The sequence below is a fragment of the Hylobates moloch genome, unplaced genomic scaffold (genome assembly GCF_009828535.3).
Source record: "Hylobates moloch isolate HMO894 unplaced genomic scaffold, HMol_V3 SCAFFOLD_21, whole genome shotgun sequence".
Classification (NCBI taxonomy): domain Eukaryota; kingdom Metazoa; phylum Chordata; class Mammalia; order Primates; family Hylobatidae; genus Hylobates; species Hylobates moloch.
Window position 1 is genome coordinate 41,100,188 of NW_026652296.1, and position 14,668 is coordinate 41,114,855.

Sequence of the window (14,668 nt, forward strand, 5' to 3'; positions counted from 1 at the left end):
CTTCCAGGTCTATGATGTCAATTACGGTCTTGGTCAGGAAAAAGCCCTCTTGCCCATGCATTCACACTGGTTGACTGTGGAGACATTACTATGAATCTTTGAGGCCTCATTCTGAAATGTGTGATGAAAATCATTCATGTTTTCTAGGCTCTTTTTTATGACCTGCTGTGGGGTAGGCTGTCAATTAATAGAAACGACGGGGAAGGTGTTGTGGCCGGGACACCGATCGTCCAAACCAGGCAGGAATTAGGAGGGCCTTGGGGTGGGAGTGAGGGCATATTTCCCTGCCATGCAGTGATGAATTTCAATCACTGCTTCCTTGTGCCAGATTCAAATTGGCAACCTACCGAGATGAAATGCTTTCTATCCCATTACTCATGCCTGGAGTGATCTGTTCCCTTGAAGATTGGCTTCCTAGGTGAAAGCTAGGGACTGGATGGTCACTCTAAGATGCTTTAAATAGGATAAAATGTATGAAAGACGAGTGGCCAGCAAGAGAAATGATATGGACACGGTGAGGGAGCTGAGGGTCTCATATAAAGCTCAATGCACTGGGAGGGGTTGTGGGGGGTGGTGGGAGATGTGAAACCTAAAGGGAAAATTCATTCATTTGGTAATGACAGTTGCTCAGCCTTGCACAGTTTGCTACTGCAATGCTATTGCTCTACTAGGAAAACAATGTCTTGAGGGCTATACTGAGATTCCTCCTAAAACTATTCTACTTGGCTCAACTTGTGTCAGATAATCACTCTAAAACATTAAAACTGTCTAAAATGTTAAAAAGAGAAAAATAATTTTAATAATATAATTTAGCATTTTAACTTTTTAATACCGAGGCCCATTCCATGTGGATTATGGTCTCGATAAATAATCCTGTGATTAAACTTTTAATATGTCTAAAATTTTTTACTGAATTTTGTTTACCAAATCTAAATCTCCATTACAATTTTCTGAAGTTTGAGTACAATGAGTAGCAATAAAAGTGCTTCTTAAACAGTCAGAATTCATCTGTGAAATAAGCACAATAGCACGACAGCAGGTATCAGGCATCTGTGTTAAAATCCTCCCACCCATCTGCTAGGTGGCTGTCTTCCTGGACCCTGGGTTTGAACAATCCATCTTGGCTTTGTGCTGAAATACACCAGGGCTCAGGGGTGAGGGGCACAGCACACTGAGATGACCATGGAAAAGATAACTCAATGTAAGCAATGGTTTCGGATCATACCAACCTGGGAAGTAGTAATGAGATAATTCTAAATGAAATAAAATAAATAAAATTTTCTCTCTGGCTTTCTCCCCACCTAGAGCTCCAGCTCACCTCAAAGTCACCTAACTGAAAATTCTCACAGTAGGGTGGGAGGGAGGGGGCAGGTGTGGAACTGCTTCATATTCATAAAAACGATGCTTCCTGATATCCATGCAGCAGCTCTGGACTCCTCCCTCCAGCTCCAGCCAGGCCACCCATGCTGCCAGAGGGCTGGCTGAAGGCGCAGGAGCCGTGGGCTGCCACTGAAGCATAAGTGTCAGCAATGACTGCAGAAGGTCAGCATCTCTCATCCTGACCCTGATCTGATGCGGAAGCTGCAAGGTTGTACACCTGGCACATCCATGTACTTCTATGCCCAGTGCCTTCTCCAGAGATCAGTTTGCCTCTGTGGAAACTGTATTTCAGTGGTAGAGACAGCATGTAGCCACTGTCTCTGACCCCAAGACACTGTCTTTGCACCAAACTTCTGGGTGTTGGCTGTCTTTCCAAAGCAGTCTGTTCCCAGGATCTTCACATGCAAACAGACCACATGGTGGCCCATCCCAAAGGTCTTCCAGGTGGGCTAGGCACGTCTCATCTCCAGTGCTGTGGACCCTGCTACTTAAGAATATGCCTGTGACCTTCAGATAAAATGATACGAATCTGGAGTTTGCTTCAAAATGATATAGGAGAAAGGGGAAGTGGTGGGGGCACAGATGATCCAAAATTAGCTAAAGAGTTGCAAATCATTGCAGCTGGGTGCTGAGTGCATGGGCATTCCAGTGCATCAATCTGTGTTCTGGAACAGGTGCCCATGTGCAAACTACTACAAGTCTATGAAGATATGAGTAAGAGAGACCGAGAGAAGCATTCAGAAGCTTTTATAGCAAACCAACAGAGTAATGCTATGTCTGTTAAATCTAATAATAAAAGAATTTTGTCTGTCTTTGCCTTTTAATCTTGTTTTCCCAGGAATTCACTTTTTACAAAACTATCAATCTATGACTAATTGCACATAAATTAAAAAAAAGGACAGATAGATTGGGAAGTCCTGCTTTATATGATCAGTCTCTACTCACATATAAATTTACAATGATATAAATTTTTTGTTATTTTACAAATATAAAGATGAATGTAAGACACAAAGCTGCCTCTGAGTTGGTCTGATGGAGGTGCCCTCCCCATCCCTCAGTGCACGCGCAAAGCTGCCTCTGAGTTGATCTCATGGAGGTGCCCTCCCCATCCCTCAGTGCACGCACAAAGCTGCTTCTGAGTTGGTCTGATGGGAGGTGCCCTCCCCATCCCTCAGTGCACGCGCAAAGCTGCCTCTGAGTTGGTCTGATGGAGGTGCCTCCCATCCCTCCAGTGCACGCACAAAGCTGCCTCTGAGTTGGTCTGATGGGAGTGTGCCCCCCCCATCCCTCAGTGCACGCGCAAAGCTGCCTCTTGAGTTACCTGGGATGGAGGTGCCCTCCCATCCCTCAGTGCACCCACGAAGCTGCCTCTGGAGTTGGTCTGATGGAGTGTCCCTCCCATCCCTCAGTGCACCCGCGAAGCTGCCTCTGAGTTGGTCTGATGGAGGTGCCCTCCCATCCCTCAGTGCACGAGGAAAAGCTGCCTCTGAGTTGGTCTGATGGAGGTGCCCTCCCCATCCCTCAGTGCACCCACAAAGCTGCCTCTGAGTTGGTCTGATGGAGGTGCCCTCCCCATCTCTCAGTGCACCCGCGAAGCTGCCTCTGAGTTGGTCTGATGGAGGTGCCCTCCCCATCCCTCAGTGCACGCGAAGCTGCCTCTGAGTTGGTCTGATGGAGGTGTCTCCCATCCCTCAGTGCACCGCAAAGCTGCCTCTGAGTTGGTCTGATGGAGGTGCCCTCCCCATCCCTCAGTGCACGCGCAAAGCTGCCTCTGAGTTGGTCTGATGGAGGTGCCCTCCCCATCCCTCAGTGCACGTGCAAAGCTGCCTCTGAGTTGGTCTGATGGAGGTGCCCTCCCCATCCCTCAGTGCACCCACGAAGCTGCCTCTGAGTTGGTCTGATGGAGGTGCCCTCCCCATCTCTCAGTGCACGCGCAAGTAAGACAGGCGCTGGGTCGGGTGATGTCCTCCCTGCAGTGCCCAGCCTGTTGCGAGGTGTTTATTTCGGCATCGTCTCCAGCTCTGAGGGGCAGCTCCTTGGGTAAGTGTTTGGAGAGTTTCAACTTACACTTTCCTTTTTTCCTCTCTCACAAAGGACGAATGTTAGCTCACTGAGGGATTTTTGTTTGTTTGTTTGTTTGTTTGTTTTACTTACTTAAGTGGAAGAGTATATAAACACTACAAGCCCGTATCAGTCAACATGAGAAAATTATGTTTTCCAATTAAGTTATTGAAAAAACTGTGTGTATGTATACAGGTACATTTCCATTTATAAAGAATATCTAGGTTTGATTTCAGTCCTTTTTCCTGTTCTCCCAATAAAAGTGGCCCCTGGCCATTCATTTTAAGGTCAGAGACTCCTGCTGCCCCAGGGCAGCTCATATGCTTCTGTTAATCATCTTGATTCCCCTGGAGGAGGGAGTGAAACAAACCAGCTTAGGACCCGGGGCCCAAACATCTCGAATGCAGCCAGCTCTGTTTTCTCTGTCAGTTTTGTCCTAACAGCGAATGACCATTTAATGCCTTGAAAGCAAAACATCATTGAAAGGGGGAATCTGCTTTTGAGGACAGAGAAAGAAAATGAAAATATGTTGGAGGATGACTCTAGGCCTTTTGTCCTGGGACACAGCAGCCTGAGAGGTATCCTCATGGGATGACCTTGCAGGGTCCTGTGGCTACTGCTTTAGGCTTCACGGGAAACAACGACTTGAGGGAAAGGGCTGCAGGGGAGCCTTCTCGGGGCTCCGCCTGTAAGGGTATGAGCACCAGGTTCCCTGTAATTAAGAAGCAGCCTGCTCCTGTGAAGACAGCACTGCCACCCCATCTGCCAGGCCCGCGGGATCTGGCACCGCGCCGCCCTGCCTGCCGCCCTGCTACCCACCGGATCCTTGGAGACCGCCTTTGATGGAGCATTTATGCCAAGCTTTTCCAGAGGATAGACAATCTGTCGTCGTGGTCGCACGGGAACCAAGTAATGAAGGGCAGATGTCAGGGAGTGGGCGTAGGGGTTCTGGAACTGAAAGACAGCAATCTATATTTTAGGGGAGAGAATGTCAGAGAGGCTCAGCACAGATGTCTGCGTACAGCTTTACAAATACAAAACTCTTAACTCGGCCAAGTCAGAGAGGAAAAAAAATCAGCAAATAAACAAACATACTCTTCGAGCAGAGGAATGAATTGTAGATAATGCCTGACACTAATGAAGATAATTACGAGAGTAATTACATTACTATCTCTGTGGGAATGACAGATAAACAAGTGGTTTGGTTTATGGGATTTTTCAGTACAAGTATTTTCCCCGGGAGGATATTCTTCTCCATAGTGATCATGCATCAGCTTGATCTGACCCCATTAAGCTGTGTTATCTGCATCCTGTTAACCTTTGTATGTTTGGCACAAGCTGCTTTAAGAAGACACATAGATAAAAATGTCATCCAAGGGGTAACTTAGCAGGGATGTGAAAATCCTCCTGTTTGTAAAAGTCACTCACAGTGACTTCAACCAGACCTTTGTTAAACAACAACAACAACAACAACAACAAAAACTGTTTTAGAACAAAAAGATAAAACTAGGAAGTGGGGGTGGGTGTGGGAGAAGTAGATCATATTTACATCTAGACTAATACTAAATTATGAGTTAGATTTATACTTATTGAAATGAACTATGATAAATCATGTCTTAGGGGAATGCTTTAAATATTGATTTTACTGTTTTTAAAACTTAGCAGAGAAAACCAAACATAGTGATCTTTATTTCTGTCACATTTATGAAATCTTAGGGGTTTTGGTGAAATGAACTAAGGACATTGTAACCATTTAAATCTGAAGAGTTAGACTGTAAAATCAAAACTTTTAATGATACATTTACTGAATTTAGACTGGAAAGCAAAGAAAGAAAAACAACTGTAGATGCATTTTAATAAATAGATGGTTTACATATGACTTTTTTGCAGTTCTCAAAATAGCCCCTGGCACTTCTAAGAGCTTCTAAAATGGTTTTCTAAAATCCTTCACCACTGAACTTCATACCCTGACTTTGCAAACTGAAAAACAGAACCCTCGCCAGCACCCTGTTTTTATGCCTGGAAGAGCTCTTAATACATGCCCTGACCAGAGGGATACAGAGAAAACCATCCCCATAATGTGAGCCAAAAAGCTCAACTTTACTGTAGTCAACTGGGGATTTATAGCAGAATTTGGGAATTCTTACCCAAATTATTTGGAACTGCTTCATACACTTGTTTTAAATGAATATGTGAAATCAACTGGAAGGGCAGACTGAGAAATCTGTTTCCAAGCATGTTTTTAGAGGCTATATATAACAGTGTGGGACATATTCCTAATTTCATACTATTGAGGTAAATGTATAAACATCTAATGAAATACCCAAGGTATTATTTTTATTATGGATGCAAATGGACTTTCTCTAACCCAGAACATCCAGGCAACTTCATGAATAAAAACAAGAATTAATATCACATCCTGAAGGTCACAAAACTGGCATTTGGCCAAGTGCAAAGTAAAAGAAAACTGTGCAGGACCAGGATTTTCCAGAACTGTTACCTTCCCATCTCAGTGAGTTCAAAGCTGGGCCATTTCATTGCCATGGTGCTGCATTTTGATAGGAAAAACAACAACAACAACAAAAAAACTAGAGCAGAGTCTACATCTCACTCAAAACCTTTTCTGTTTTTCTTCTTTCTTCCCCATTCCCTCTGGACTTCTCCAAAAGGTATTCTGGACTTCTCCAAAAGGTTTTTGTTAAATAAAATACACTGGCAAAATTATTGTTATGTGTATGTACTAACACACTTTAGATTGTTTAATAAATAGACATATTAATAATAAGGCATTTTAAGATCCTTAGCTCCCTTGTGCTAATGAGACAATGTCAAAGACTCTAGGCAGAACATGGGAAAGTTTGAGTTCATGAGTGGAATCTTACGGGACAACTTCTACCTGTTCTAGTGGTTGAATCCCTTCACCCCCAAGTCTACATCAAGTTGAGGACCAATGTTGTCAGTGACTGAGAGACCAATTTGCAGGAAAAAACCCTTGGGAAATCTATCTTGAATAGGCCCTTGCCTGTGGAACAACCAGACACCTTATATGAGTGTGTGAGTGTGTGTGTGTGGGGGGGAGGGGGTGAGTATATGTGTGAATGCATGAGTGTGTGTGAGAGTGTGGTATATGTGCATGAATGCATGAGAGTGTGTGGGGTGTCTCTGTGTGTGTGTGTGTGTGTTTGTGACTCTTCTAGGCAATGGGAATACAGCTTCGAACAAGGCAGAAAAAAGCACAGCTGCGTTCATGGTAAAATAGATAACTTCAGTTGGTGGTGAGTGCTATGAGGAACACTAAAGTGGGATGGGAGGTATGCAAGTAAGATGGAGGGCTTGCTATCTGTGCATGCACATACACACCATGTATGCACATCAGATTTGTGTCTATTACCACAGTGTTACTCCATGCAAGTGTGGCAAGTATTACATGGGGTTGCATCGGCATCAGGTATCTCTGCACTTTCTCTCCATCACCTAGTGGGGGTGTGTATAGTGCTTATTTGGAATGCTGGGCTAGCACACCAGTCTTCTAAAATAGAATTAATTTATTCTATGGATTCATCACTGAAATGTTCTTTGCTTGAAGGAACAGAAAAGGATCATGTTGGCATTGCACTCGTGTATCATAAGAAATTATTAGATCTTCTTTTTGCATGGTTTTCAGTCTCTATTTTGTCAATATAGAAAAGCCAACATATTGTACTACCAATTACATTAGTTGTGATTGTGTCAGAAATTCGAAGCCTACAGAATGTCACTGTAGTTTATGAAAAAGGCCAAACTAAATATGGCCACTGGAAATTCAGACTCATGTTATCATCAAAACCCATCATGACAGGAATGAATAAAATGTGGCGCACAACACCAACAACACTGTGAAGGTTGACCTGCTGGGAAAGTGAATGGCATCATTCTCTCACCTTGCCTGCTCTGGATTTTGGGTAAACAGGGTAGTAGAGACAGGATTTAAAGCCTAAACGCAGGATCTCCTTCAGAAAGAACTTGGTGTAGTGCCGGAAAATGGGGTTGAGGGCAAAGTGATGCATGTGCCCGTGTTCTTCGCGCTGGTGGTGACTGAAGTAGATGAAATCTTCAATGTTGTAATGGGACCGTATGTACTCAATGTCCTACAGAAGAGATAGAAGGGATGGTTTCTACAAGCATTTTAAACAAACGGCATGCATTTTGTGATAAATATCTTTTAAAAATTACTTTAGGTATGATAGTAAGAAATGTATTTTTCTCTTCCATATTGCCACCTCATCTTCATGGTAAATTCTTTAAATTAGAAATTATGTTTCCTGAGCACTAGTTGTTCTGATGGATTGTCTTTGGGGGATGGCAGCACAGCTTGTAATGTGCTCCTTCCATACCCATGGCTGCTATCAACTCAGAGAGCCCCGAGTCTGTGCCACTGGCCAAGCGGCAGGACGGCAGCTCCGTGACACTGCCAGGTGATGTGAGCACAAGCCAGTCAGCACAAGAGACGGAGCCTGTGGGAAATTCAGGAGTCAGGCAAACAGAGCCACTGGTGTTCTCTCACGCATTACTATTCACCTGTTGGTGTGGAAATGTGTCACCCCCAAGTCACACTCTTTGTTTTGTTTTGTTTCGTTTGAGACAGAGTATCACTCTGTCACCCAGGCTGGAGGGCACTGGCACGATCTTTGCTCACTGCAACCTTCACCTCCTGGGTTCAAGAGATCCTCCCACCTCAGCCTCCCAAGTAGCTGGGATTTCAGGCGCCCCCCATCACGCCTGGCTAATTTTTTTGTAGTTTTAGTAGAGATAGGGTTTCACCATGTTGGCCAGGCAGGTCTTGAACTCCTGGCCTCAAGTGATCTGCCTGTCTAGGCCTCCCAAAGTGCTGGAATTACAGGTGTGAGCCACCATGCCTGGCCCCAAGTCATACACTTTGATTACATATATGGCTGGCTGGCCTACAATAAAACTGCATAATTGGGCCTTATCCCTGTGCGCTTCTAACCTTCTACCCTCTTTGATATGTAATATTTTTACAGAGGAAGGTAATTTAAAGGACTGATGAGTGTCTTCCCATGTAAAGGAAATATCAGGCACACTGCTCTTGTTTCCACAGGCCCGGTTCTGGTCCACCCTCTGTCCCCACACTGCACTGGGATCCCAGGTCTCCTTCATGCTAACTGTGCCGTGGGTCAGCCTGTCCTGTGTCACCTCCCAGCAGTGCATGCTGTCAGGAGTGTGGGGGGAGGGGAGCACTCCAAGGTGAGTGTGACTCTCTGATGACAGCAGCAGTAAACGCACCCAAAATGCAGGAAAAATCAAATCATACGCAGGTTGCAAAACGCCAACTTATATTTCTCCTTGTTTTCCACAGTAAAATTGTTTTAAAAGCCTACTTTCAAGAACAGAAATTGGAGAATGCAAGGCCCCTGATGTGTTCTGTGATCAGCAAGGCTGGCACCAGCAAATCCATGAAAACTGTGGCATCTGTGGCCAAGCTCCTCGAGGTCCCCTGCCTTTCCAGCTTCTGTCACAAAGCACAGAGGAAACAGAGCTCAGGGTAACCGGGCCAGTGGCGGTACCCTAGGGCAGTTCTGGCAACCTTTCAATCTGCATTGACCCTGTAATGGCCTTTATACTATATGACTTTTCTTTAATTACCAAGGAGGCATCTCTCATTATAAAATAAAATGAGTGGTAAGTATAGGGCTGAGAAATCATTGAAAAACAAAAAGCAAAGAGCCAACAGAGGTTATTAGCTCAAAACAGCAGATGGGCCATGTGCATCTAATTTTCTTCCCATCCAAAATCTCTTAAAATAACAACAACAAAAATTATTTTTGGTGTAATGAGAGCATAATGGAGGACAAAAAAAGTAAGGCAGTTTTACGTTGGAAGGAAACTCTACTACAGGTGAAACCTTCTTACCTTGGGTCACCTGGAGTCCCTGCCTGCCGGCTGGTACTCCATTCAAGCACACAAGGGGAAGTCAGATACTGCCATCCCTCCCAATCAAACAGAGGGGCGGTGGCACTACCAGTGACAAGGGAGATGCCATGGAGAAACATACAAGCACAACTGTCAAGGATACCCATGCCAGCCACCCAAATTGATCATTTAATCTTTCACTCATGACATGGACAGACTTTTGAGGAAAACTGACAAATAAAAAAAGACCAGCATAGAGAAACATACAACTTACTACAGAGAAGACAAATTATTCAGGAAATAGAAGAGAATTTTTAAAAAAATTATACAGAGTGTACTCAGAGAGATCAAAAAGGTTCTTGCATGTAATAAACAAGCTGATATCAAAAAGGAACAATAAGAGAATAAGAAAGAGACTTGGAAGTTAAATAGGTGAACTCTGAAATAAAGATTCCAATAGAATACTTGGGTAATAGAATAAACACAACTGAAGAATTAGAGATTTGGAAGACAAAATTGAGGAAATCTAAAATGATGAGTAAAATGTAACATATATGTTCAGAGACACTGAAGAATCAATTCAAAAGATCTAATATCCATCTAAAAAAGAATTTAAGAAAAGGAGAATGGAGAAAATGGAGGAGAAGAAATAATTAATGAAATCATAGAAGAAAAATTGCCAAAAGAGACATGATACTTCTTGGCAAAATTTCAGAATTCCAGAGACAAAAAGAAAATTTAATTCTCAAGAAAGAGAGCAAAGAAATACACATTTATTCATAAAGGATCAAGAATCAGGTTGGTATCAGATATTTTATCAATGACACTGGATACTGGAAGACAACATTCTGATGAGAAATAATTAGAATGAGGCTGGCACAGGTGGCTGATGCCTGTAATCCCAGCACTTGGGGAGGTTGAGGGGGGCAGATCATCTGAGGTCAGGAGTTCAAGACCAGACTGGCCAACATGGTGAAACCCCATCTCTACTAAAAATACAAAAATTAGCCGTGCGTGGTGGTGCACACCTGTAATTCCAGCTACTCAGGAGGCTGAGGCAGGAGAATCGCTTGAACCCGGGAGGCAGAGGCTGCAGTGAGCCAAGATCATATCACTGAACTCCAGCCTGGGGGATAGAGCAGGACTCCATTTCCAAAATAATAATAATAATTATAATAATAATTTGAATGAGCAAATTCGTATACACAGCCAAATGAGTATACAAGTATGAGGACCAATGAAAACTTATCATATTTGTGTGGACTCAGGGACCTTACTACCCAACACCATCTCTAAAAGAATAACTAACTCCAAGAAATATTGGATCAAAAAGAGGAATAAATCTAAGAAAGAGAAAAGTGTGTAATATATTAAAGAAATAAAGCCATGTGAACATCTCGATGTCAAAAACACATTTGATAAAATTCAACACTCATTCATAATAAAAACTTTTAATAAGATAGAAAGAGAAGAAAATTTCCCTTACATGATAAGGGATATCTATCAGAAATCTACAGCCACAATTACGCTAAATGAAGGAAAGTATAGAATCATTCCATTAAAATCAAGAACACCAGAAAGCCAGCTATTATTAACACTACTACTCAATGTTGTTCTATCCATACACTAAAACTGGAAAAAGACTAAAGGTATAAATATTGAAAAGGAAGGCGTAGCAGGTTCTCTTATCCAAAGAATTCTAAGATGACCACCAGGACAGTACCTGTCATCCCACATCCCTCATGCTCTTCTGCAAAATGACTCTGCCACACCCCCATCGAGAGAAGTCTGCCTCCACCCCTGGTGTCTGAGCGTGCCCTCTAACTGGTCTGACCAGTAGAACAGGGTGGAGGTGATGCTGCGGCAGAAAAGAGAATCAGTGGAAAAACTCTCCAAGCTCAAAGACATTTCATAAAGGTGATTGAATACAAGATCAAAATACAAACACTAGTAGTTTTTCCACACATAAGACAAACATTTAGAAAATATGAGAAAAAGTGTATACTCAGAATACCAAGAGAAATCATAAAACACGTAGAAATAAGTGATCAATGTCTAGAACTGTGTCAGGTCAGGGTCTCAGCAGGAAACAGATAGTATGATCAAATTAGGATAATTGGAGGCTGGTTTAATAAAGGGAATATTTACAAGGATGGGGCAGGTGTAAGGAGATAGGTAGGGACTGTGCAGCAGCAACTACAAGCTATTCCCACTCTTAAGAGGGTGGCGCGGGAGAAGAGCTGGTTACAGGAATCCAAAAAGAGAGTATCATGAAGAGGCAGCCTTGAAATGTCAGGGAACTCAGTGGAGATCAGCCTGCTGAGGCACCTGACGTCACTGTCCCCTCCTCCTTCTGTCAGGGCTCTCCATCCACCAAACCCAACCGGCAGCCAAAAGGCAAAGGCACCCATAAGGCTATGCCCATCAGCCAGGCTCCCTGAGACAGAACAGGGTGGAGAAAGGTGGAAAGTGGACCCACAGGACAAACAAAAACTCATATGGCACAAAATATGATGCAAAGAAAACCACATGAAAGAAGCCACAAAATGCTTCTGAAGAACCCAAAAAGTTCAACAACAACAACAACAACAACAACAACAACAACATAGAAAGCCATGATCCATGATCCTAATAGGGAAGTCTCTATATTTTAATGTCAATTCTGCCTAAATTGTTCTATAGAATCCACGTAGGTACAACTATATTAATAATAAATATTACAAGGTTTGGGAGAGGAAATAACCAAGAACAAAAAACAAGAAAATTTAGAAGACACCAAATGACAGAACACTCCCCTATTAGATATAAAAGCACATGATAATGCAATAGGTATCAACAGATAAATCCACAGAACAGAACAGAGTTTAAAAATAGACATAGGCATATAGAAATTTAATAAATGTAAAAGCAGCATTTTAAAATCAAAAGAGAAAGAATGGATTATTCAGTAATAAATGCTTTGAAATAGCTGGCTGTGCACTGGGAAAAAATAAAATGGCATTTCCATTTGACACACACACACATGATATATGTAATAAAGTGCAAAGAAGAATGCTGGAAGGAATAAATGCATCACTACAGTAGTAATACTTGGAATATATTAATATATGTATAGGTAGTGGAAAGTTATCTGAGTTTTTAGGGTGAGAATGTTTTCATGTAGACTTTGTAATATACTAAATATTTTCAACTGCAAAAAAATGGAGAATTGCAAGTCCTCCAAGAGGGACAGAGGCAGATGATGATGATATCCATCAGAAAAAGGAGGCATTCACATTAAATAAGTAAAAGTACAACTCCAAAAGGGGCACTGTGTGCTAATTCATGATATAGCAAGGCACAATCAAAGAAATTTATATCCACTTCACAATTTACCATTTCATTTCTGATCACTGCAATACCAACTATTTGTTCTGCAATTTCAGCTACAAATGCCTGCAGCGGTGTTCCATCCTGAAAAGATAAGCATATATTTTAAGACCCTTAAAAATATGGCTATGAATGTTTTTGTAAGCAGGCAACAGTGGGTCTTAACCACATTCACATAACAACAACAGAACAAACATCTATCAACACCTACTTTGGGTCAGGTAGTAAGTTAAACGCCCTCCCTATGTCCACTGGATCCTCACACCAACCCTATGAGACATTATTATTATTTGAGATGGAGTTTAGCTCTTGTTGCCCAGGCTGGAGTGCAATGGCATGATCTCAGCTCACTGCAGCTTCCTGGGTTCAAGGAATTCTTGTCCCTCAGCTTCCCAAGCAACTGGGACTACAGGCGTGCCCCATCATGCTCAGCTAATTTTTGTATTTTTAGTAGAGATGAGGTTACACCATGTTGCCCAGGGTGGTCTTGAACTCCTGGCCTCAAGGAATCCACCCGCCTTGGGCTCCCAAAGTGCTAGGATTGCACGTGTGAGCCACCACACCTGGCCTCAGGGTTGAGACTTTATAAAGTTAATAATTTTACTGCGTCATCAAGGATATTCCTTAGTGCAACTGGCTTTTCCTTTTCTTTAATTGACATACTTGTAGATTTACATGCAGTGTAAGAAATAAAACAGAAATTTCTTGTACACTTTGTTCAGTATCCCTTAATAATAACATTTTGCAAAACCATAGTATAATACTACAAGCAGGAAACCAACATTGATACAACCTTAATAATAACATTTTGCAAAACCATAGTATAATACTACAAGCAGGAAACCAACATTGATACAATTGTGTGTGTGTGTGTGTGTGGTGTATGAAGTTTCACATGATTTCATCACCTCTATAGGTTTATGTATCCACCACTATAGTCAGAATATTGAACAGTTCTAATACCACAAAACCCCTTGAGTTGCTCCCTCTGTCCCCACCCTCCCCGAATCCTTAACCTCTGGCATCAGATAACCTGTTCTCCATTTCTAAAATCTTGTCACTTCAAAGTGTCACACAAATGGAACTCTAGAGAATATAACCTGTAGGGGTTGGCTTTTTTCCCCACTCAGTATAATCCTCTGGAGATTCATCCAAGCCGATGCATGTATCAAGAGTTCACTCCTTTCATTGCTGAGTAGTATTCCATGACATGATGTGCCAGAGCGTGTTTAACCATTCATCTGTTGAAGGATATCTTTGCTGACAATAGCTGCTATGAACATTAGTGTAAACTCTTCATTTCTCTGGATCAAATGCCCACAAGTGCAAATGTTAGGCCATAAGATAGTTGCAGTTTTAGTTTTTAAATAAACAGCCAATGCTGGGCACAGTGGCTCACACCTGTAATCCCAGCACTTTGAGAGGCTGAGGTAGGCAGATCACCTGAGGCCAGGAGTTCGAGACCCGCCTGGCCAATGTGGTGAAACCCCATCTCTACTAAAAATCCAAAAATTACAGGCGGGCACGTGTAATCCCAGCTACTCAGGAGGCTGAGGCAGGAGAATCCCTTGAACCAGGGAGGCGGAGGTTGCAGTGAGCCAAAATCGCGCCACTGCACTCCAGCCTGGGCAACAAGAGCGAGACTCTGTCTCAAAATAAACAAATAAATAAATAAAAATAAAAAAATAAACAGCCAAAATATTTTCCAGAGTGGCTGCACCATTCTACATTCCCACCAGCAGCACTAGAGATCCAGTTTCCCCATGTCCTTTCCAGCATTTAGCGGCTAGTGGCATCGCTATTTTTTGTTTTAGTCATTCTGATAGGTGTGCAGGGATATTCCACTGTGGTTTGCTCTTTCTGCAGTTACTGGGGGGGATGACAGTGAAGAACACTAGGACCACTAGGACGTTTGCTGCCACTTCCGTGACCTACTCTGAGGTGGCAC

The 14,668-nt window shown here is 42.7% G+C and overlaps 1 protein-coding gene across 1 annotated transcript in view; it reads right to left on the bottom strand.

Annotated features, from left to right (window-relative positions):
* The window catches only part of CFAP61 (cilia and flagella associated protein 61), a 310,458-nt gene that overhangs the window by 162,394 nt on the left and 133,396 nt on the right, over positions 1-14,668 (bottom strand). The window contains exons 17-19 of the mRNA XM_032142470.2: positions 12,727-12,804; positions 7,362-7,568; positions 4,261-4,395 (exon numbers count right to left, since the gene is read on the bottom strand). Of these exons, the coding sequence (XP_031998361.1) occupies positions 4,261-4,395; positions 7,362-7,568; positions 12,727-12,804 (420 nt within the window). The remainder of the gene's footprint in view (positions 1-4,260; positions 4,396-7,361; positions 7,569-12,726; positions 12,805-14,668) is intronic.